The sequence below is a fragment of the Hakea prostrata genome, chromosome 2 (assembly GCF_041222555.1).
Source record: "Hakea prostrata isolate BN-2017 chromosome 2, UWA_Hpros_2, whole genome shotgun sequence".
NCBI lineage: Eukaryota > Viridiplantae > Streptophyta > Magnoliopsida > Proteales > Proteaceae > Hakea > Hakea prostrata.
The window spans coordinates 49,781,060-49,805,612 of NC_142601.1; the positions used below are offsets into that span (position 1 = coordinate 49,781,060).

General features: G+C 39.8%; 3 protein-coding genes and 1 pseudogene across 3 annotated transcripts; 3 read left to right on the forward strand and 1 right to left on the reverse strand.

Moving 5' to 3' along the window:
- The first annotated feature begins 5,694 nt into the window (after window positions 1-5,694).
- On the forward strand, window positions 5,695-6,378 carry LOC149024664 (non-specific lipid-transfer protein 2-like). Its single transcript, XM_089142978.1, has one exon. The coding sequence runs from the start codon at window positions 5,795-5,797 to the stop codon at window positions 6,080-6,082; it is 288 nt and encodes a 95-aa protein (XP_088999104.1). The 5' UTR covers window positions 5,695-5,794; the 3' UTR covers window positions 6,083-6,378.
- Window positions 6,379-14,853: 8,475 nt separating this feature from the next.
- Window positions 14,854-15,516, forward strand: LOC149024665 (non-specific lipid-transfer protein 2 pseudogene; annotated as a pseudogene).
- A 176-nt stretch (window positions 15,517-15,692) lies between these two features.
- On the reverse strand, window positions 15,693-17,589 carry LOC149024666 (aerobic coproporphyrinogen-III oxidase (DUF1218)). Its single transcript, XM_089144888.1, has 3 exons — window positions 17,400-17,589; window positions 16,980-17,185; window positions 15,693-16,400 (listed from the first exon to the last, which is right to left on the reverse strand). The coding sequence occupies exons 1-3, from the start codon at window positions 17,490-17,492 to the stop codon at window positions 16,046-16,048; spliced, it is 654 nt and encodes a 217-aa protein (XP_089001014.1). The 5' UTR covers window positions 17,493-17,589; the 3' UTR covers window positions 15,693-16,045.
- A 3,814-nt stretch (window positions 17,590-21,403) lies between these two features.
- On the forward strand, window positions 21,404-23,495 carry LOC149024667 (putative glutamine amidotransferase GAT1_2.1). Its single transcript, XM_089142979.1, has 4 exons — window positions 21,404-21,832; window positions 21,953-22,686; window positions 22,803-23,006; window positions 23,108-23,495. The coding sequence occupies exons 1-4, from the start codon at window positions 21,745-21,747 to the stop codon at window positions 23,354-23,356; spliced, it is 1,275 nt and encodes a 424-aa protein (XP_088999105.1). The 5' UTR covers window positions 21,404-21,744; the 3' UTR covers window positions 23,357-23,495.
- Window positions 23,496-24,553: the final 1,058 nt, after the last annotated feature.

A 24,553-nucleotide genomic window follows, 5' to 3' on the forward strand; every position in this document is an offset into this window, starting at 1 on the left:
CCCAAGGACTTAATTCTTCCATTTTGAGGTTCTGGTGGCCCTTGAAATTATTAAGGTAACTAGGAAATCAGGCTTGAATCTGATGGTTGGTGGCATGCTTGACACCAGACTTGCCACGGGCTTGCTGGCCATCCATCTTGCTGCAGGTCTTGGCTTTATCCAAGAAATATTGCATTTCATGCTTTTTCATCCTTCTTCTCTTGGTGAGTTTGTCAAAATCGTGTGTGTGAGAGAGAGAGAGAGAGAGAAAGCCATGTGGTTAGTGCAAAAATGTGTATTATTTATCTAAACATCAGTGGTATTTTTCATCTGTTTTCTCCCCCCCCCCCTCTCTTTTTTCTTCCCTCTTTTCCTCCTCATCCTCCTCCTGTCGATTCATCAATCTAGGTACACCCCTTCAATTGTCAGAGGATCCAGTTTGGGGGGTTACGAAGGTATATCCATCTTAATGCTTTTTTTGTGTTTGTTCGTTAGTTTTATCTTTTAATGTCAACCTAATGTGCGATTTTAAATCTAATCTTGAGATCTCTACATTTTGTAGTTTCTTAATGTCAACATTTTTTTTAAATCATGCTTTCTGTTGACATTGCCTTGGCCAATTAATGGTGCTGTTTATAAGCTCACCAATATTAGACATCATGGTGGTTTGCTCCATAGGGACACTATTGCCTGGTGAGTATGTTTTGGAAGTTAATTTTGAGCAGACATACACACATAGCTATGAGGTAGTGCTAACCATTCTTCTGAGTTGTGTTCTGCATCTAATATTTACGTTACAACAATTTATCCAAAAGCTAAATGCTGTTATGGGCCTGTAAGGCTGTAACAATATATATTGACACATCAACACCAACCCCACCAACCCCAACACACACACGGCTCTGTATGTGAGACCATCAGCTGATACCAAGGGGCACAATGCAACACAAACCCCTAGGACTTTGAACACCCAACCTCCTGTATTTGATACATTGTTACAACCTCATCCTTTACCCCCAAAAGCTTGGGCTGTCAAGGGGCTACAAATTTGTAAACATTGTTTATTGACACACATCAACAATTTTTAAAGGTAACTGGTTGTTAGTAAAATGGTATGGGAATTTAGGATCTCGATTTCTGCTCATCATCCTTCTTTGTGGAGCTAAGGTGGCAGCCAGACACATTGGGCCACCTTGCAAATCTTATTTGTAGGTTGACAATTTTAGATTGAACTTGAAAAACATTGTTATTGTTCAAATCATATTTGGAGAAGAGATGTAAAACGTGGGGCATGGATGAATACTATTGCTATGGGGGTCGTGCGATTTGGGATTCCATCAGAGCAGAGATCCTTCTCTCAGGATGGTGCTACAGTCTGCTTTGTCATCAAGGTTTCATAGCATCATTATTGAGGGTGCACAGATCAAACATAGAAGGTCCCTGCAATCATCTCATGTCATTAGAAGCATGAAATGTGCAGATTCTCAGATGAACTGCTCTTTCACCTTTGGAATTCAATACTCTTTAAACTTATATTCTACTCTCTTATGTCTGGGGTTCTTTCTTTGTGTAGGAATTGTGTGTGGGTAGCACTTGTGTGATTCAGAAGAAACATCTCAATACCAATGAAATTTTCACTTCCTGTTCAGCTAACACGGTCATTTGGGTCATATATGGCAAAACAAATTATATATAAATACATAAGAGCTGAATGGGCCTCTGGAGGAACATTATTTTCAGAGAAACAAGGAACTGCATGAAGAACTTGCTTTGAAAACAATGGTCAGTTTCACAAATCCGAAGGTGAGATTGTCAACAGGATTAACTACTGTAATTATTCTTTTCTTCAGTGGGGGATTATTTTTACCTTATGGGAATTCTCCAAAAATTTCCATTAGTCGAGGGAGTTTTCAAATACAATGGTTGAATCATGTCATTGCCTGTTGGGAGAAAAAGGAAAAAAACACCCCAAATCATGTTGTTTTGGATATGCCTCTATCTGTTTCAGTAAATTATAACAGCTGTAAAGGAAATAGTTATTTCCCTACTTTCAATGGTCTGCTGACTGCTTTTTCATGTTAAAGGTCTCCTCACTTGTGACCTAGTTATATCCAGCATCTCCAAACAGGGAGTTGGGGATCAGTTCTCCAAAGTGGTCAATTCATGATTTTTGTAACGGTGGTTATATTTGATGTAGTTATCCATCAATTTGCAAGACAAGTTCTACTCAATTTCTCAAGTGATTTGCAGAAAAGAGACCCTAAACACCAAAAAGCTCAATGAAAAAAACCCTAATTCAGAAAACACCGCCAGAGAGAAAGATTATGTTCCCCTCAAATGGGAGGGGGTCTCAAGAAAAGGGATTTGAACCCGTAGGTTAATTAGTATTACATTGGTCCATCTTGTTGGATGTAACCACTCATTTTTATTCCATACCCAAAGCAAGTTAATTAGATCAGTAGAAATTCTGAAAAATTGTAGAATTAACTTATCTACTGCTATTCAAAATTCATAGTATCTGTCAATTTAGTGTGCTTTTTTTTTTTTTTTTTTTCTTGAAATTACTTTTGATGCCTTCTGCTAAAAAATTTACATTAGACCAGCTGGTTCCAAAGTGGTTGGATCTGGTTTGCATTCAACTGCCTCATCTAGTGACTCTGGTTGCTGCTTTTAGAACTATGGTTTCAGAACTGACTTGTTCACTACAGTATTCAACTTCTGATGGCTTATAGGTTGGAAAACCAGAAGACCTCCATAAGAAGCAACCAACTTTCTCAGCTGTACTCTTTTTTGTCCTTGTGAGAATGTGGAAAACCAAATGATTACAATAATCTAAGCCAGGCCTGCCTTGGCATGCGAGATCCCCCAAGTCAACCAATATCCAGTGGTGGGTCACTCTGAACTGCAGGCATTGACTGCTGCCAATTTTGTTAGGTGAAATCTTCCCCTCCCATGATCTAATCTTCAGGGTTATAAGTGTGTCTTGTAAGAGAAATTCCATAGTTGACATAACTATGCTAATGCATTACAGATATTATATAACTTTAGTGAATCCTTCATTTGTTAAAGAAGCCAGTTATCCAAAAATTGTGGTCTCATTAGATTAATCAAATAAACTATTCCTAGATTCATTACTGCTTTATTTTCCATTGAAAACAATGTGAATAATGATATGCTCATGACAGATCTACCTAGTGCAGCATTTGCTTGTAATTGGGAAAGGTCAATGTGGTGGATGCACATAGAGGGAAAGCTTTAATCATCCTTTCCTCAGTTGCTCTTTGCTTATCATTGTAAGCACTTAGTCACCCAGAGCAAGTAAACCCGTCCAACTATGGATGTGGTTGCTTTTACCTACTTGAGCATTATCTTTTTTTCTGCCACTGAGTGTCAGCCTGAGAGTGGTGGGTCATGGCTTGAAGATGCAATTAGGAGTAGAATTAGATAGTGAACATATCATTATGACACATTGGTTGAATGATGTGTTCACTTCTCTTTGGCAAAAACAGGGCTGGTCCTGTACCTATCTCTTTCTAACCGGAAGCATGAGGTAATATAATTAATTCAAGATTTGGAATCTGATTTTCTGGCTGATCCCTTTTGAAAGTCTAGAGTTTGTACAGATTTCATCCAATTCAAACCGATCCTTAATCAACCAGAAAATACAAATCACTCTTTAAAAGGTCGTGTTATAGTGAAGGATGAAATGAGATTCAACCTAAAATGTTCACTTCTTAGCCACACTGGCTAATTATCTCTACTTCCCTGAGCCTAATTATAATTGTTGGTTTTTACAGGGAGAACAAGAAAGAAAAAAAATAGCTCTGCTATTCACAGTATTAGTAGTTTGCACTATTTGCATCATGTTTTTTTATTGGTACATGTTGGAGAGTCAGTGAAGCCTAATAAAAGCCGCAGGAAAGAAAGGATAGCCTTCATGCCTTGCTCAGCAGTGGTTAACACACACAGCACATAGATTAAAAGCTAGGGGACCATAAAAATAAGGGTGTTATTAACTCACACTCTCCCTTTTTTAGTTTAGATAAACCCTAGCTTTCAAAAAGCAGATACCTCCACTAGTTATTGACACTTGTAATGATATAGTGTTAGCCCAAATGCAAAAAAAATTAAATTACATATGATACTATTGGCTAGGTAGGGGACCTTTTCTTTTCTGGTAAAGCAGAGTATTAAAGCTTTTAGATCAAATTTACCCAAGAGACACAAGTGGTCCTTTACTCTGTTTCTTGTACTCTTCTTTCCCTTGTACTGATAATAACAGGAATCTATCATTGTGTTAGTACTTACCATATAGTATGAGCATGATGATTTACAGTCCTAGGAGAGTCAGGGATATGAGATCAAATGAAACCAGGCATCTGCCTCTGTTTCTGTTTTTCCCCTCTTCACATGTTATGAAGGTAGAGCTCTGTTCATCCTTAACTCATCAAGGTTATGAACTATCCGTTATTAGTTACCTTTTGGAGAGTGTCTTCTGTTCTAGTAGCCAGTGATTGCTGAGAAAATCTGCTAAAATTTCAACCATTTGGAGTCCCCTTCTTTTAGATGGTCAGATCATCAGTACTCTTCCGAAGGTCATAAGCCTGCAACAACATACAACCCGAAAATCAATCGATCTATGATTATTTGTCTACCATTTTCTGCCTGGGAACTGTACTTACTGCATCAGATTGGCTTGTATCCACAAATCATGCCAAACTAGTAAAAGTACTTATGCCTCTGTTTCAATATTTAGTGAATTGGCCCTAATGATTATCCTTCCACAAGTGAATTCCAATTGCATTTGCTATCACTCAACTTTGAACCCAAAATTCGAAGTCAAGTAAGACTATTATTGAGAAGGGAAAAATCAGTAAGAGAAAACAGCAAGTATTAAACGAGTCCTACTCAATTCAAGACTTGTCCAAAGGTGATCATATCTGTCATCACCTCACCGAAAGGAAAAGGAATCAAGTACGCAGAGGCGATAATAACGTTTCACGCTTTAATTTGTTTGAAAACTTACCACCGGTCCCAAAAAATTGTGAAACCGTATCTCCATTGATAATTTGATAATGATGGGAACCAACTAGTGGGCCATTATAATTGACTAAGATCATGTTTCTGTCTCTCTCTCTCTCTCTCCCTCGCTGGATCAAAATTCACCTACCCATCTCCTCTGAGAGTCCTAGATCATATTGACTTTAGCTGCAATGAGACTTGAAATTGATGAGTTCACAACAGAACATCTTCTTTGTCGTCTGATTAAAGAGGAAGATCGATGAAGGAAACAGAACCAGTGGCTCTGCTTGAAGAGAAGAAAGAATACTCATGCCGACACTCTGAGGGTAGGTTAGAGGAGTTCATGGACGACTGTGCTTCATTCCTTAACATCTCTGTGGCGTCACTGGCGTGGGTGGCGAAAGATTAGGGTAATAAACATGGAGCCCATCTCCTTCCCACGCGAGACATGTTCTTGATTAGCCTCACTAGATGGGATTCTTTTGAGAAACATGGTTAATGGCCCACTTCATGATTATTTGATGCTAAAACCTACTTACTGTTTCAGCTTTTTGAGTTTTCCATTTGAAAGAGCATCTTAATTTCAACCTATTAGTATGAAGATGACACGTGTAAAATGACTCACATCCCATGCAATTTTCTTTTGCCTTGGCCGTTGTCCTTCAAGCGATTTTCTTCTCTATAAATAGGGAGGAACCCACTTCCCTTCTGTACCAGCAATCTTCTCAGCTCTCTATCTTCCCACTCTCTTTCTGCTCTCAGCCAGTCTCTGGTTTTTGTTGCTGTCGTGTAAATGAAGATGAATAAGGCATCCTTCCTTGCACTGTCTGTCCTGCTTGTGCTGCTTCTAAATGAAACCCAGGTGTCAATGGCCGTCACTTGCAAGCCAACAGAGCTAGCATCCTGCGCTTCTGCAATCATGTCTGGAGCTCCTCCCAGTAAGCTTTGCTGCACTAAGATTAAGGAGCAGAAGCCATGTCTGTGCAAGTATCTCAAGGACCCAAACCTCAAGAAGTTCGTCAGTTCCCCCAATGCCAGGAAGTTGGCCAACACATGTGGTACCCCATTTCCCAAATGCTAGAGCTACATGGTTGGTCTGGCTCCAAAAGCCTCATCCTTCATATATATTTCGGGTTAAGTAATCAATGGATTTAGCAACTATCATAATGTAATGTGGCAAGGGTGATTATCTCAGATCTCTCTGTGTATAATTCTATGTACTAGTACTTAATTAAGGACCACCAGTGGTGGCGATCAGGAACAGAGCTGGGTATTAAGAAGTGGTTTGCTCCTTTATTTGAGGATTTGTATTTGTTGTAGTCAATGTGGGTCTGTCATCAAGTACTATAAATTGAAGAAATATTGAATAAGTTCTCCCTTTTCTCTTCTGTTTTTTTTTTTTTTTTTTTTTTTTTCTTAGTAGACTGCTTCTTCTGTTTCAATGGAAGGAAGTGCTTAACTGGAACCAATGACCATTAAGGCTGCGTTTGTTTGCAAAGCTGGGGTGGGAAAAAATGAATGGGGAAAAAAATATGTGAGCCCCATGTGCACTGGGGTGGGAGAGAAGAGAAGGAAAGGAAAGGAAAGTGCGGAAAAGTATTAATTGTAGGTTCTACATTTTACTTTTTCTTATTTTTTCACAAAATCTCACACTTTTTGTGGGGTTTTGAAAAGACTTAGGGTGGAAAAGTTGAGTTACCACATCACCAAGGCAAACTTGTCTCTCACTTTCCCACCCTAAGCAACCAAACAATTTACACTTTTGGGAATTAAATGAAAAGTAAGAAAAGTTCGTTTTTTTCAAAAGAAAAGTTTTTTTTTAAGAATTTTCTCATCCCACCTTTATTACAGTAAACAAACGCAACCTCACCTTTATTCCAAACGCAACCTTACGAATCTAAAAGAGAAAAGAATAATTAAGACAAGTTGTACATTTCTGCCTTCAACAATGAACTAAGGAATGGGCCCAATTATATGTGAAGAACCCTATGACTTTTTTTCCTTTTTGGTCAAGTGAACTCTTGGACTTTGTAACCCTACTAAATGGGTCCTAAGCCTCAAAACCAAATCCTCTACCCCCACTGGCCCCATCCCTTCAAATTCCCTCTCATATCCTACATGTAGCCCACCTATGTCAAGGTGGGTTGTGAGAGAAATTTTGGGGACATTGGGGTAGTGAGGGTAGAGGATCTGGAATGCCTGAGCTTCTAGCCAATAGATTCACCAACTCACCCAACCTTTTCTCTTTGGACCCTCTAGTGCGTTGGCATTCCAACGTCAAATCATCCTATTCAGTTAAACTTCCATATCCATTGTCATCAGATAAAGTGGAGATACTCGACACCCAGGCAGCCGTCCTTTCATCCTCCCACACTCACACAAAACCTAACTCGTGTATGTTAGGGAATAGTATATTTCATATATTATTCTTATTATTTTTCATATGTAATATTGTTGTATTTATTAAACTTTGTCTATATAAAAGGGATAACTCACATTGAGTTGGAACGCTGATTCATTCCAAACTTAAAAAGGTAATCCCTTGAGGATTTAGCTGCAATGCATGTAAACCGATCCAACCTCAATTCCAAAAATCCAAGGGCAGTTGCCACAATAAATATTTGCAACTCTAAGAGGAATATAAATATTTTGTATTTAAATAGTAGATGGGAATTTCTTAGGTAAAACAATGGTTCTTAAGCTACATTTGCTTCTCTAGGAAAGAAATTCAATCAAACTGAAGCATATAAAATATATTCTCCTGCTTTATCTTGCACTTCACCCATCAATAATCCACATGTTCATAACACTGTTGCTCTACATCCCCTAAATGGGCTTCCCCCCTCAGCCATTCAGATATCATCTAGCCCCAAAGTTATTAGCCCAAAACCTTCACCACAACGCCAACCCAAAACTAAGAAGCTCAGATCCACTAGGTACTCCCCTTTTCCACCACCATCTTCTTCCCCAGCACCCGTCACCAACACCCAGCAGCATTTTTTAATGATAGGCTCCGTGGTGGCAGAGGACGATCCTCACGGGCAGCCTTAAAGGTCCTCAGTTGGAATGTACAAGGCTTGGGGAGTGCCTTGTCAAGAAGAGCTTTAAAACACCACTCCCATTGTGATCACCCCGATGTTATCTTTTTAATGGAAACTAAATTATCATCTGCATATATGGCTCGATTTCAGAAGTTACTCAAGATGCATGATTTCTTTTGTGTTGATCCAACAGGTCAAAGTGGAGGCCTAGTCGTTTTTTGGAAACACCATATTCAATTGGAGATTCTTGCAGCTAATACCAATATCATTGATGCTAAATACCTGGATACTGATGGTACTGATATATTTATTTCATTTATCTATGGTGACCCGCGGAGAGATCATAGAAAATTTATCTGGGATCAAATCATCAATCTGGGAGCTAATCGCCAGCAGCCTTGGTGCTTAATTGGGGACTTCAACTCACATATCATGTGGAAGGAAAAGCAAGGTGGGGTGGACAAACTCACTTATGATTGCACTGATTTTCAGAATATGATCAACACATGTGATCTAGTTGATTTGGGCTTCAATGGTCCTTCATATACTTGGACAAATAAACGCAAAGGTGCTGCTAATATTCGGGTGCGTCTAGACTGAGCTTTAGTCAATTATTCCTGGCGGACTCTATATCCTGATGCGGCTGTGTTTGTGAAGGTATCTTTTGGTTCAGACCACAACCCATTAATCCTTGATACTAGAGGTGGTAAACGGCACGGCAAGCGACCTTTTCGATTTGAAAACACATGGTTTCGTCACCCCCAATGTAAAGATATTGCTGTCCAGGCTTGGAATACACCTCAAAATGGGCCGATTGATTCCCAACTACAGGGTAAACTGGCACAATGCCAAACAGATTTTAAGAAATGGAATACAAATGTTTTTGGGCATATCCAGTCGAAGATCAAAAAAATGAAAGCTACCTTGGAGCAGCTACAAGGAGTGACCGGGGATTCCTATTCCCAATCAGAAATTGATTACTGGACACACTTACTTGCAGAGGAACTAGCCCGAGAGGAAGAGTTGTGGCGACAAAAATCCCGTCTAGAATGGTTAAAAGAAGGCGATGCAAATACTTCTTATTTTCATGCTTGCACCTTACAACGTAGACAGATGAATAGAATTCTGAAATTAAAGGATGCCAGTGGTGTGTGGAAGACAGCAGAGGAAGACATTGAGCATATATTAGTGCACCACTTCACCGAGGCTTTTACCTCAGAACCCATTGATGAGGCTGCTCTTAATCACCTTCTCTTGACTCTGAATCCGGTCATAACTCCAGCGATGAATGAGCAGCTATGCAAAACTCCTACAGACGAGGAAGTGAAGATGGCACTCTTTGCGATGGCTCCACTTAAGGCACCAGGTCCGGATGGTCTACCCCCTATTTTCTTTCAAAAATTATGGGATCATGTTTATTTGGATATAGTGGGATTTGTATTGCACTTCTTTGAAACTGGGATTCTTAATACAGAGCTTAATGTTTCTTATATCTGCCTCATACCAAAAGTTGATAGCCCTGAATCGGCTGATCAATTTCGTCCGATTAGTTTGGGAGGGGTGGTGGTTAAAATTATCTCCAAAATTTTTGCTACTAGATTGCATAACATTCTAGATGAGGTGATATCCCCCTACCAATCAGCTTTTATCCCTTCCCGTCTTATTTCTAACAATGTGTTTATTGCACATGAGGTATTTCATTACATACGGAAGAAGAAAAGAGGCAAGAAAAAATATTTGGCCATGAAATTAGATATGAAGAAGGCCTATGATCGGTTAGAGTGGAGATATGTGGAGGCCATCTTACTCCGACTGGGCTTTGCAAGGTATTGGGTGAAGTTGGTGATGAGCTGCATTACTTCGGTTTCTCATAGACTTCTAATCAATGGTCATATCAGTGTACCTATTACACCCTCTAGAGGTATTCGGCAGGGAGACCCATTATCACCGGCACTCTTCATCCTTTGCTCCCAAGGTTTGAGTTCACTCATATCCCAGGCTGAGAGACTGCGCTTGATTGAAGGCATTAAGGTAAGACAACGGGCCCCGCAGTTAGCTCATCTCCTGTTTGCTGATGATTGTCTATTGTTTTCTGAGCTTAAATTGGAAGCAGTATGCAATTTAAAAGCTTGTTTAGATATGTATTGCAAGGCAAGTGGTCAGACAATCAATCTCAAGAAGTCTAATCTCTACTTTAGCCCCAACACCCACATCAAATTCAGGAGATGGTTCTCTAGAATATTGAAGATCTCATACACTAAAGGCCCAACAAAATACTTAGGCCTTCCTTCTGTAGTGGGCCTCTCCAAGCAAAAAACTTTTCAAGAGCTCTATGATCGGGTCACACACAAAATGGAGGGGTGGAAGCTGAAACTACTATCTCATGCTGATAAGGATACATTACTTAAATCTGTGATGTTTGCTCTTCCACAATATGCTAGTGCACACTTTAAACTTCCCAAATCCCTTCATGAGCACATTCGAAAGTCATCGGCCAGCTTTTATTGGGGTTGTGTAGAAGCAAGGAACAAAACCCATTGGATTTCATGGGACCGATTGTGTATGCCCAAATGTCAAGGAGGCTTGGGCTATAAGAATTCGGAACATCAAAACCAGGCCTTTCTCACAAAAGTTGCTGCAAGATTGTGGAAACATCCAACTTCTTTCTGGTCCAGTTTTTATAAAGCCATCTATTTCCCCCATGGACAATTTCTTTAAGCCCAAGTTAGATCACATGACTCATGGGCTTGGAAGAGTATTTATACCGGGCTCACTCATCTTAAGAAGCACCTAGTGTGGCAGGTTGAATCAGGCGTTGATATTAGAATTTGGGAGGATGGTTGGCTTCCCTCTTATCCAGACTTTCATTTACATCACCCACGACCGCCGGATTGCACTTTAAACACTGTGGATCAATTGATTGATCCTGAGAACCGTGTCTGGAACATGGAGACTCTCAGCCACTGGTTCCAGGATGAGGATATCCAGGCCATTCGGAAGATTCCTCTATCTTTTATTTCCTAGATCTGATAATCCGATATGGATTGGCTCACCAACAGGTTTGATATCAGTGAAAGCAGTGTACTTACATTTATGTGATGAAACAGCCACTCAGCGCGCCAACAACCATCTTCTTCCCACCATGCCCCGTGGAGATCCATCTCTACAAATACTTGGAAATTCATTTGGCGATGTCCGGTAATTCCTAAAGTGCGGGAGTTCATGTGGCGAATCCTTGCTGATGGTTTGGCCACGGGTCATGCGATGGCAAAAAGGAATTTTAAAGTGGACACCTCTTGTTGCAGATGTGGTGAGGTAATAGAGTCTACTGATCATCTTTTATTTCAATGCAATTTTGCTAAGGTGGCTTGGTTCTCCTGCCCCTTGGGCCTTAGAGAATGGGATCATCAACCTATTACAGTATATGCATGGATCCAATATATCATTGCTCTACCCATAGCGGAAAAGAAGGAGAAGTTGATGGTACAATCGGCATGCCTTTATATGTGTTGGTTCCTTTGGATTGCCAGAAATGATATAATCTTTAGACGGCATCTATGGAATCCTATTGAGGTGGGTCAACAAGCATGGCTTTGGGCTCAGGAATACCATGATGCTTATTCTTCATCCAATTTGGGGTCAACACCTGAGACAAGTAACCAACAACCATCAATGCCTCCAACCTGGACTCCACCCCCGCCGCAAGTCTATAAGATCAACGTGGATGCCGCATATGACAAGCATACTGGCGTTTCCGGGTTGGGTTTTGTCATGAGGGATCACATGGGAACACCTAGTATTGCACTCCACACCGAGATAGCCTTGGCCCTCATGGCCGAGGCTCAGCGATGCGACGGCGTCATATACTTTGGTGAAGGAGTGGACTCGGCAATTTTTGAGTTTGACTGTTCTGAGCTTGTCCGACTACTTAATGGGGATCCTCCACCACCTCCACCGGTGAATATTGGACCACTGATACATGATATTCTGGAGTTTGGGCATTGCTTTCTGCAATGCTCCTTTGTTTATGTTTCTAGGTGGAACAACTTAGTTGCTGACCACCTAGCCTGGAGGGCCAAGTCGTTGGATGGCACGACAAGCCCAATCGTAATTGCCCTTGGCTTTGCCTTCCGATTAATAAATTTTCCCCTCGCCACTTTGGTGTGGGTAACCAAAAAAAAAAAAAAAGAAAGATATTCAAAGGATCTATACAATGACCAAGGAGGAGACAAAAGGTGAAATACAAACTAGATTAAATTATATGGCACCCTCTATATTTGGGGCAAAATTCTTGACCACCTACTTATTGCCTCATAAATTATGTGGCACCCACATGTAAATTACAAGTTACCCATGGTTAACCTTGTTGTTAAAATTAATTATGAAATTATCCAAATGCCCTTACTTTTATTTAAAACATATAAAATGACCAATCTACCCCGTTTTAATTCTCTCACAACCAACCCTTAGGTGAGTGAAGGGATCACCCATCTTCTATCTACACCTCACCGAACCACCACCGCCGGAAACCACCCCAACCCTCCCCTACCGGCGACCACCGCCCTCACTATCCCGCCAGAAAATCCACCCCCTCTCTCTCTCTCTCTCATTCATCTACCACAGAGTGGTAGCGAGCCTCCATGTCAAAATGGGCAATGGCTTCCCTTTACAAGTGGACCTGTGGATCCTTGACTTTATGATAAAATGGAGATGCTGTATGAAAAACACATCTACATCCATCCACTGAAGAATCAAATGATCCTTCTTCCAATAAGTCTGCTTTGAATAAATGAAATCTCTCTTGCACCTTCAAGAGCAAGTAAATGTGTAGTCTTCTTGGATCATCTATGATAGAATTTTTCAAGGGTAATAAGAGTAGCAGACCTTTTTGACTTTTTCCATCAACAAAGGTTGAGATTGTAAATACAAAGGCGGAGCTTTGGCAAGAAATCTAGTGGCGACAAAGAAGAGGAATCTCGCTAGAGATGCAACATATACACCGGGAAACCTTGCCGGTGAATATCGCAATTGCCGTGAAGTCTGGGGAGAGGAAGTGACATATACAATATATCAAATTGTACCCACATAAAGGCTGCAAGTGAGAGCCGCCAAAGCTATTTTGGTTGCCGGACCTGCTCAAATTCTGGTTTTAGTTATGGACCTACCTCTTTTCCAGTTTTTCCCTTTTACCCTTCCTCCTTACCGATGCAAACTACTGTGATTTGCATAAATGCTCCAAGTCTTCCCAACTCATATTTGATCTCAAATTTTGTTATGATTTTCTCTTTCAGCCAAACGTTGAATCACACTCATGAATGTACATAAATCACTGGTTACAATGACACTGATGGGTGATGATGATAAAGTGTTTGTAGTGGAAAATGTGGTCCCAAGCGGGGTCACCGGAGTTGAGGACAATTAACTACGATTTTCTAATTCACAAAAACTTGGTCAAGTTTTTGGGTTTTATTTTGTAAATTTGGTTGCTACTGGGGTTACTTTTTATAAATTCCAAAACTCTTTTATTGCCAAAGGGCATTTAGATAAATTATACTTTAAATTTTAAAGAAATTAAATGGGATAGGGGCATTTGGATAATTTGATAATCTATTTTAACAGCAAAGTTAATTGTGGGTAACTTATAATTTACATGTGAGTGCCATATAATTTATGAGTTAATATGAATGTAGTCAAAAATTTTGCCCCAAATATAGCGGAATGTCGTGTGTTACTCTAAAAACTATGCAGAGCTAACAAGCATGCCTATAGTCAATGACACTACCAATCCCATATAAGTACTTTGTGCCTTTGTGGCGTGGTGCCAACGAAAGGTTTTTGGCGTGGGGCTGAAGAAAGGTTTTCAGTTGTCATTATCCGACTCCAAACCATTGCTCCTAACTCCTAAATCGGTGCCTAACAGGGTTTAAATTTCATTAACAAATTGGAATCTGGTGAGCCCATATTTTGTTTCCCACTGATCCAAATTAGCCGATCCAATAAGACTGTTTCTGCACGATTTTACCTACCGGGCTATGATGCCGATCCTGTTGTTTCGCTAGGTACCCAATTTGAGGTGTGGAGTATTTTATGCAACGCCTAGTAGGGGATGGGTGAAGCCAACAGAGTCCCCAGAAATGGGAGTGAGCCTTGAATGCTGTGCATTTAATGTGCTAGTTGGGATTGAAATTTTGTCCGTCCGTCAGTCTCGCAGGTGATTAAAAGCTAGACGAATAGTCAAGATCGAAATCTCGGTCATTGACAGCAAAGTGGTGCGTATTTACTAAAATTGAACCATAGAAATGGATGTAATCATGGAAGTTTGGAACTGTTAACATAGCGCAGTTGTTAACACAGTTGAGGAAAGAGGATCCACAATTGAAGAGGGAGAGAAGAGGAAGAGGTGGGGCTTGCAGGCCAAACCAAAGCTAGACCAGAACCGAGGTGAAGGGGCCATCCTAGGCAAACTCAAAAACTTGACCCTAAAACATGGTTATGTATTCCTAGAACTGTCATGGTCTCGTGATAAATGTAAGCAATTGCATCAAGATCTTCAATGCGTCTACCTACCCACTGCCACTGCGCATTGAGTTTGCCGTATTCCTTGGGATTAAGAAACAAGGAAGGGCTCCCACCGCGCTGTTGACCAATAGGTTTAATTCATGATCACGTGACCGATGAAACCCCACATAGACATTTCATATTACTCACCATCAGTCATCACTCCCTAAGACCCACCTCTTCAATACACTTAATCTGCCCTGCAAATTGATGTTAGCCTGCTTCCTACCTGTTGCCACTATAAATTGGTGGCGAAGTGCAGTGCAGTTCAGAAACCCAACTTCTTACTTTCTAGTGACTAGTCTTTTTTCTCTGTTTTCGGATTTTAAGCCTTCTTTCCCAGTTGATGTCTTCTGAGAGAATGACGATCAAGGTTCATCAGTTTGCAGCAGCGGTGTGTATCATTGTGATGGTAGTGCTGGGAGTAGGGCAAGCTCCAGTAGAAGCAGTGACGTGCAACGCTCTGCAGCTGAGCTCTTGTGCGAACCCCATACTGTACGGACAGGCACCCAGTAAGATGTGTTGCGACAAGCTCAAGGAGCAGAGGCCCTGTTTCTGCCAGTATCTCAAGGACCCTACTCTCTCCCAGTACGTTAATTCTCCCAACGCCAAGAAGCTACAGAGAGCCTGTGGCGTCCAGTCCGCTCGGTGCTCTTAAATCTTAAGCTCTGGGTTCTCCACACCACCATATTTACATGTATATCACCATCATCACTCTCTGTAACTCCTCCGTCTTATATGTAGTAACCATACTCTCCACCCTCACCCCCTCTGAGCTCTTTAGTCCTATGGGTTAGATGCTCATGGAAATCTCTACTACCTCCTCTGTAATAGAAATATGTTCCAGCATTAATAAGATAACATCTCTCTTATAGTTTTTCTTTCTTTCTTAATGATCTCCACTCAATTCTTGATCAATTATTAAGTAATTCAAATTATTCTGATAAATTCTTTTCTATTATTAAGTCTTTTTATTATAAAACAAGGGTAAGGTTCAAAGAAGCATAATTTTCAAACCTCAAAATCTCTCGGCGCAGCACATTTCACAAGACAAGGTGGGAGCGGTTTGAGAAAGGGAGAGAGAGTTACACAGCCTTTACAGGCAGGGTGGGACAGATATTTCTCAACTTTTGACTCTTTGGCTCTTCCTTTTGGACTTGCAGAGCACTTAAAGCAGTGACACACTGTCACTGAGACTCCTCTCCCACAAATCACCGCTATCCACCACTCGAGCACAATCTATAAAGTATAAAGATAACACAGCAACGCCTTTGATCCCATCATTTCAGGATAATCTTACCTTATAATTTAATTAATTACATTACATACACTTCAATCCTTTCTCTGCTAACTTGTCAAGTCTTTTGGATTCTCCCTGATAAACCCAAACACAAACCCCCCCCAAAACTTATAAATGAAATTCTGGTCTGCTCACTAAGCTAATCTCAAACCTTGGCAAAGTGGTTGTTCACACGAGGTTGTGGGGATTGTTCGAAAGAGTTGGAGTTGTAGTTGGTATTGGTGTCGGTCATCCCAACGGACGCTGCAGACCCAGCAGCAACACCAGTTTCGTTGCGGTGCTTCTGCCAACCACCTGTGTCAGCCCTTGAATGAGCCCAGTAGTAGAGGATGGAACCTGCCAATGACACCAAGGTGAGAGCTGCACCAGCAGCGAACACCCCTTTCCGCAGGGTGGCACAGGTCAAATCCTGAGCGCCAAAGTAACCCCTGTACTTGGTATGGTATGCATTCCTTGCCGACCCAGCTAGTAAACATGCCTCCGCCGTCAGGAAGCTTACCCTGTATTCAACAACCACCAAAACCCAGTACTGCATATCAATCAAAATCTCACTCTGAGACATAAATGCAGACAAAAAAAAAAAAAAAAAAAAAAACCACCACTTAGCTCTCCTCTTTGAGACACAAATACAGAAAAAGATGAGGATTTTGTTGCGTGATTTACGCAGAGATTTTTTTTTTCATAGTGCTAGCCAGTCAATTTCAACAGTGGGCTCCAGCCTCCATACTTAAATTGCGAAATTGGAGATTATTGAATCCGAGAAAACCAAAATCTACAGCCAGTCTCCGACAGGAGTCCGAGATCGAGAGGGCAACCCCAAAAAAAAAAAAAAAGTTTTAAAGAATCCTAGGCTGAAGAGGTAAGTTCCAAAGAGGGGAATCGGCAATTGGATCGGTGACGGCCGGAATCGGTTATCGGAAGAAATGTCCTAAACCTAGAATTTTTAAGTAGATCAATCGGATCTAAAGGATCGAAAAGAACGGAATTGACGAAACCCTATTACTGTTCAGTCGTTCCACATCAAATAACGGAGAGAAACCAACAACTTAATGAGAAATACAAATAAACGAAGAGAATACCAGGAAACGACGAAGAAGAAGATGGCGAAGGTGGTGGAGCCGCCGCCCATGAGACCCCTTCCGAAGCAGAGGCATCTAGTGATCCCGTGAAGTAAACCCTGACTTACAAGTAAAAGCGCAAACGCCGAAAGCCCGTACACCGTCGAAGCATCCGAATCGTAAACGCAGAATGTCCGTTCGTCGTACTCATCCGGCACCACTTTACCCTTTCAGTTTACAAAGGAAGAAAATCACCAAATCAATCGAAAATGAAAATCACCAAATCAATATAAAAACGAAAAAATAAAAGGTTATAAAGTATATCCATAGATTTAGTTCGATCAACCAAAACCCTAATAAGAAGAAAACAGAACTGGAGAAGCTGGAAACTAGAAAGTACACAACACAAAAAACAGCAGCAAGGATAGGTATGTATCTTACCGTACTTCGACGCCGTTCAGCTCCAACGGCGAAGACGAAAGCGATTAAGTGCAAAGAAGTAACCACAGCCAAGACTGAGACGGACATAGCCATGGCCGCAGGTCTCAGTCTGCTTCAGTGAGTGAAAGAGGCGGACACTTCCTCTGCTTTCCCTACAATCAACTTTGTTTTGGAATCGTCCGTTACCTTTTTGTTTTTCTTGCATTTGTTTATTAATCAGCTTTATTTTGTTTTATTTATTTAATTGCAGTGTGTTTTAAAATAAAATAATAATAATAATAATAAATAATTAAAAAATATACAAATAAAAGACAGTTGTTCATCATCTCCGCCCAGCTAGCGCAAACCATCATACATTTACACTCACATAAAGTGTGACACAAGATTTGATCCTCTCAACCATATATGAGCGCGTGAAAGGATGAGAGTACGAATTGCTTCGGTGGAAAGAATCTCCACTTGGACTAGAACCCCGAGATCAAATGAGCATTACAGGTTAGCCAAATAAAAATGTTATTACCATTCAATTCTTTCATATGTTGGGATTTTTGTTTTCTCCCAATAATTGGGGTGCAACTTTAGCCTTAATGCCCTATTGTAAATCTTCTTTGATTATGGCTTATGCTTCAATCCGATCATTTCAACACTCTAAGATAATTGGTAAAAAACACAAACATCTCAAAATTATGTTTATTTGCAGAAGAAAAAAATCTTAAAACTATGTCAATTTGACAATCACACACTAAGATGTTTTTTAAATTGTATAATAGTACATTTTGATAGAAAATTTGGTTAAGTTATTATTAGTTAATATTATAATTCCTAAATTGTCATTCGTCTCTTTATTGAATTTAATGTGTGGTCCTGAGTAAAATAGAATTCTAAATTCAATTTTCTTTCCTTTTCCATGAATTCCTTTTCTATCTTTGTTGTTATTTCATATTATAAAATATATAATAATAAAATTAAGGGTAAAGTCATCATTTTTTCCAACCAATTGACGGTTCTAATAGAGAAACAAGAGACTGCCAATTTAGTATAGTTTTGGAATATCTGTGCTTTTTAGTTTAAGTGTAGTGTTTTTTTTTTTTTAATCTGAGGTTCATCCGGACCAGTTTGCGTACACCACGATTATATACTGGGCGTCGCCCCTAGCCATGAGGGAATTCGAACTTTGACTACCTATGTGAAAGCGTTGGTCTTTTGCCAACTGAGCCACCCCTGGAATTACTTTAGGGCCTGTTTGGTTACATGAGTCTGGAGATTTCAAATATCTAGAGACTTCAAATCTATAGATTTCAAGTCTATGGAGTTATAATTTATAAAATTAGATATTTGGTTGTGGAATGAAATTTGTGGATTCATCCTAAAAAATTATTTGATCGACATGATTTTTGTGAATGTACAAATGTATAGCTTTTTTGAAATCTTTGGATTTCATCCCTTACCCATAAATCTACAGATTCACGTTTTTAGTGTAAAAATGTGAATCTATAGATTTCATGAATCTAGAGATTTTTACAACCAAACGGGTAAAATTCTCAGATTCATGAATCCAGAGATGTGAAATCTCTAGATTCATGCAACCAAACAGGCCCTTAAGTGTTAGGTTGTCGAGGCTAGATTAAGATTTTTTTTTTTTTTTTTAAAACTTTGAATCAGGTCTAGGACTAAGCTAGGTTTAGAAATATCTGGCCCACCAGGCCCATTTTTCAACCTTAGTTGTTATACATCATGTCCAATAAAAGAGAGAAATTTAAAGAGAAATCCCTTTGAAAGAAAGGGAAGGTAACAGCAAGACATCCGTGTTAATACACTAGCAAGACTTTTAGAATATAACCATTGATTTTATCAGATCTAATTAACTATTGAATTTTTTCCCCCACTTAACTTAGAGAAATCAACTATTTTTCCTTTTATTTAATGTACTTCAAATATTTCTTCTTCTTCTTTTCTTTTCTTTTCTTTTTTAACAATTTCTCCCACAATTTCTCTCCTACCTTCTCTCCTTGGGCCAGTTACACTAGGCCGGATGGAGTGGGTCGGATGTCTGTGGTAAAACGAACCCGTGCCGAGTCCAACCCAGAGACCAAACTCTTTGGGCCAATAAGCTTTTCTTTGCTGGACCTAAACCACTGGACACTTTTGTTTCCCAAAGCCCACACACGTTTTCTTCGGCCCTTTAGCCCATAAAGTAAATTCATTTTGGATTTCAATACAAAATTTATTAATTTTTCTTTCTATAATTTGTTGTGGTTATTTCAGATAAGTCTTGCTTTTGGGTCTTCTCCTGTTTTTTTGGAGTCAACCTTCACCCAAATGCAAAAAAAAACCAGCTTACATAAAACTAGAGAAAAACCAATTCAAACCAAATTGAAGTCTTAAACCAAAACAAAACCCATTAATCCTCTAATTGATATTTTTAGGAAGCATTTTATCTAATGATATTCGAAATGGATTATAGAAACCAGACAAAAGCTAAGTTCAACCCGTTAACAAAAAATTGATATTATACATTCTTCTTTTTTTTGGTAAATAAAGGAGGGGATGCAGTAGTGGCGACCTAGTAGGGGAAGAGAAAATATAAATGTTCTTCATTTGTGCTTTTTCTTTCTCATTCATTCCCCATAATTAAGCTTCTGCCTTTGCTTCAGTCTTTTTCAATTGGCCTATACGCAATCAAGCCTTCTACATCAAAATTTAATAGAGAATTAAATAAGGGTTAAAATGCATGTTGATGACCATCTTCATGATCTCATCTTCAACTAGATTTAGGAAATGGGATCCACACATTACATGAGATGCATGCACTCTAATCTCAATTCCAATTTCAAAGTTACTTCTTAATTAACTATGAGTGTTCTATCCCCAACCCCCATCATATGTGGCAACGCAATCCATCTATAATATAATCATAGTTCATTGTGTCGGAGACATAGCCGCACAGGCGAGCGCCAGCCCCATCCGCGACAACAATATGTGAAGCATGAGCCATACCAACATAGTTGTATAATGAATTGTAAACTAGACACCTTACTACTCGGATTTGTGTCTCTTGCATATTTACATAGTTTATATGAATTTTCCAACACCGCCAGTTTTGCCCGCATATAGTTGGACATGTGCCAATTGTAAACTTTAGGTTAGGTGATGTTTTAGGTCAAAATAACACCCCCAATGTGTTTATTGGCCTCAAATTAGGTTACACGTCAAATTTCATGTCAAAATGACTCCAAAACCCGAAACAGGGGTTCGATCATCGAACCCTTGCCAAAAGTGAGCGACTTGGGCATGCGCCCGGGGGACACCACATAGACATGTCGAACCGAAAAAACGATTAGGCGGGTCCTGGGGGGGCATGATGTGGTGATGCCTATATTGTAGCATTGAATAGACACCCACGTAGACTCCATTAAATTTCAACCATACAAAAGAACATGTGTGAACTGAACCATTGTTCAGGATATCAAGAAAATTCGATCCAACTTCATTGAAAGTAGATTTTATGTAATTCCTAGGAATAGCAATTTAATTGCGCATGTCCTAGCTCCGAAAGGCCTTGTCGATTGCAGGCACGACAATTTGGCCGATCTCCACTCCTTGGCTGTGCTCTTCAGCCTCGGCCCCTGAGCCTTAATGAATCTTGCTATCAAAAAAAAAAGAACTGAACCATTCTTTTGTGCGACTGAAATTTAATAGAGTGTACGTGGCGTCCGTCCGAGGCATCACACGCACCAACCCAACAAGATCCGCTTTTGGGGTAGATTAGGATGCCAGCAGAGATACACATGTACCAATGCCTGAGCTTTGGAAATCATCGGCAATGATTCTATCCATTTTGAACTTTGGATATCATCATCTTATCATCCAAATTCATTTCTTAATTCCCAAATTTGAGGAGCTCAATGTGATGAATAAAAAAAATGTGATCAATGTGATCATTGTGATAAGCGCCTCGTCAAGATTGACTGGTCCTAGATAGCAACTCCACCGGCTTGTAGGTATGCTGGGATAACGCTTGAGAAGAGAAGCAAAGCTGGCTTTTTCCGCATTTGTTGTTTCTTCCATGGTTTGTTCACTTCTATATAAAGGCTAAACAAATGCCCAGCTCCTTGGAAAACTCAGAATACGCGGCGTGTGGACGGTGGTGAACCCGTTTACTAGATGAATGCCAAGAGACTATAACAGAGAGCCCAACAACATAACCACCATCGAGCCTTGAACAGATAGAAGACGACGACATCGACAACAACAACAAGAAGAAGAAGAGAAAGACGAGATTTTTGTATATCATTTGATCGTTTGGTATTGATTCCTACGGACTCTTTAACCTTTACAGTCTTCTATGGCTTCTGATCTCTCCACCATTCTTCCAAGGGTCCTCATTGTCTCCCGAAGAACAGTACGCAAGAACAAGTTTGTTGATTTTGTGGGTAAGTTTCGTTTTCTAATTTCTCTTTCTTGATTTCGATTATTTTTTAAGGATTGGAAAACAACAGAATAAATCAATATATGATTTGGGTTCTTGACTTTATTGGATTTGGAATGTTTAGGTGAGTATCATCTCGATCTAATTGTAAATTATGGGGCGGTGCCCGTAATTGTACCTAGAGTCGCCGGAGTTCATACCCTGCTAGACAGCTTCGAGCCAATCCATGGAGTTCTCCTCTGTGAAGGTGAAGACATTGACCCGTCACTCTATGATGATGAGCTTTCTGGCCTTTCACTTGAGGAGTTGGAAGAGATCAGGAGATCTCATGTGAGTGATACGACCATTGACAAAGAGAAGGACACCATAGAACTAGGGCTTGCGAAGCTCTGCCTTGAAAGGAACATCCCTTATTTGGGAATCTGTAGAGGTTCACAGGTCCTTAACGTTGCTTGTGGGGGGTCCCTTTATCAAGATATTGAGAAAGAACTCCCCAAGAATAACGTCCCAGGAAGAGAGACAGTGGCACACATTGACTATGATAACTATGATGGGCATCGTCACAGGGTGAATGTAGTGGAGAATACCCCATTACATACCTGGTTCAGTGATTCTCTTGAGGAAGAGAAGATGGAGATTTGGGTCAACAGCTACCATCATCAAGGTGTAAAGAGATTAGCCCAGAGGTTTGTTCCAATGGCTCACTCTCCAGATGGTTTGATTGAAGGGTTCTATGACCCTGATGCTTATAATCCCCAAGAGGGTAAGTTCATTATGGGACTTCAATTCCATCCTGAACGTATGAGGCGCCCCGGATTGGAGGATTTCGATTATCCTGGTTGCCCATCGGCCTATCAGGTAACTACTGTTAACTGTGCCATTGGTATTGTGAAAGCTATAATCTCAAAACTTACATAGGATTACAGGAGCTGTGTTTGATGGAATGCGACCTGTCATTTTAACTATATGTGCAGGAATTTGCAAGGGCAGTGATTGCTTACCAAAAGAAATTGAATAGCTCAACTAGCATGCCAAAAGGGCTGAAACTTGACAAAGAGTTGGAAAAGAAAAGAAGCATTATCGTTCGAAGTTTCTCCATTGCTAAAGAAATGTACACCGCAGGGCGCGAGTTGCCTGCAGATATGTGTGATCTCGAAGCTGGAGCTGAATTTCTCCAGGTAAATATGGCATCATAGATGCTCTTTCCTTCTCTCCAGTTGTTGTTTCTGGTTTTCTAAATCCTCAAGGAGTTTTTGTGTTTTTTTTTTGTTATTTCCAGTCCAATACAGTTCTGAGTACACAACAAGAGAAAAGGTTGAAACAGATGGGAGCAACAGTTAGGAATGCTCATGCATATAAAGAGAGAATGAAGTTGAATGAGGAAAGGGAAAAGCTAGCCAGGAACGTAATGGGAAAGATGTCAATAGAGCAGCTGTCTGATCTCATGTCCTTTTATCATATGATGGGGACCATCTGTTCAGAGGTTCTAGACAAAAAGGTCCAGGGCCTTCTTTCAACCGAGGATTAATTTTCTGTCTAAGCAAGAATAGCTGTGGAAAGGATACACATACGTTTGATTGATTGTCCTTGCTTTTCATGTATTTGTAGTCACTATTTGTTTCTCCTCTTTAATTTATTGATTCCCTTTTTTTTCCTTCTTTTTTTTTTTGGGTAGAAATTTATTGATTCCTTCTATGTATAGCCAAAGCAATCTGTAAATTCAATATATATCTCCCTCAAACAAAAGTAATCTCACACATAAGGGGGATCCTCTGTTCCAAACATATCACTGCATATAATAAAAAGTTTTCGGAGTTTGGAAGAACTGAGAGGATCTTTCTGTAGGCTTGAGCTTGAAACTAAAGATATTGCAGTACCTAAAATTGGACCAAAAGAAAGTTAAACCCTAATTCTTGCCCTTAATATAGCATGCATGCTTCCTTCTTTCAACAAGAGTAAAATTCTGTCATTTCACCTGTACTAGAAAAAGTTGCAAGACAAGACAAAGCTCATTTTACTTTTTAGGGAGCAACATAAAGCTCAGTTCACCACTTTTGATTAGAGCAAAGATGCATTCAAAATTAAATAGGTTTTTTTTTTTTTTGTTCTTTTTTCTTCAGTTAATGTGATGTCACCTTACTTTTCAGTGGGTAACCACCCCCTCGGATTATTTTGAGGAATCAGAGAAAACCAAAAGAGAACTGAAAATTCTGCACACAGCAAAACATAAAACAAGGAGCTCTCATTTTGTAGCCTTCAACAGTGTGGCAGGACTTACCAAAAAAAAAAAAGTGTGGCAGGACACCAGATTATTCTCCAAAAATGGTGAAACTCTAGTTTGAATCAAACTTATCCTGAACATCTAGCCCATTCTTTTCTCTCACATTTTCTCGAAGATGCAAGTAGATACACAGTGTGGTCAACAAATCATAATAAATCTTACGACTTCCATCCTTGTGATTGTTTCTGCATTGTTCTTCTCTCTTTTGAGAAAAAAATTGTCGATCTCTACTGCACCTCAAAATCAAAGAAATTTTTTCCATATCATTCTAATTTTATTTTTATTTTTATTTTTCTTTAATTTATCAGTCTGGTTGGATATCAAATTTAATCTGTCAGCACTGGCATTTTGCTAAAGGTGAACATGTGAAGAAGGTACTTGAACCACTTGTACAAAGGATGAGGGAAATGTCTCTTACACAGTAAACTATTTTGTTAGAATAGG

Bases quoted from the DNA above. Each gene is read 5' to 3' on its own strand.
- LOC149024664 (XM_089142978.1), top strand. From the start codon at position 5,795: ATGAAGATGAATAAGGCATCCTTCCTTGCACTGTCTGTCCTGCTTGTG.
- LOC149024666 (XM_089144888.1), bottom strand. From the start codon at position 17,492: ATGGCTATGTCCGTCTCAGTCTTGGCTGTGGTTACTTCTTTGCACTTA. The intron at 17,186-17,399 runs GTAAGATACATA...GTAAACTGAAAG, and splicing joins CTGAACGGCGTCGAAGTACG to GGTAAAGTGGTGCCGGATGA. The intron at 16,401-16,979 runs GTATTCTCTTCG...TGTTGAATACAG, and splicing joins TTCTTCTTCGTCGTTTCCTG to GGTAAGCTTCCTGACGGCGG.
- LOC149024667 (XM_089142979.1), top strand. From the start codon at position 21,745: ATGGCTTCTGATCTCTCCACCATTCTTCCAAGGGTCCTCATTGTCTCC. The intron at 22,687-22,802 runs GTAACTACTGTT...CTATATGTGCAG, and splicing joins GTTGCCCATCGGCCTATCAG to GAATTTGCAAGGGCAGTGAT. The intron at 23,007-23,107 runs GTAAATATGGCA...TGTTATTTCCAG, and splicing joins CTGGAGCTGAATTTCTCCAG to TCCAATACAGTTCTGAGTAC.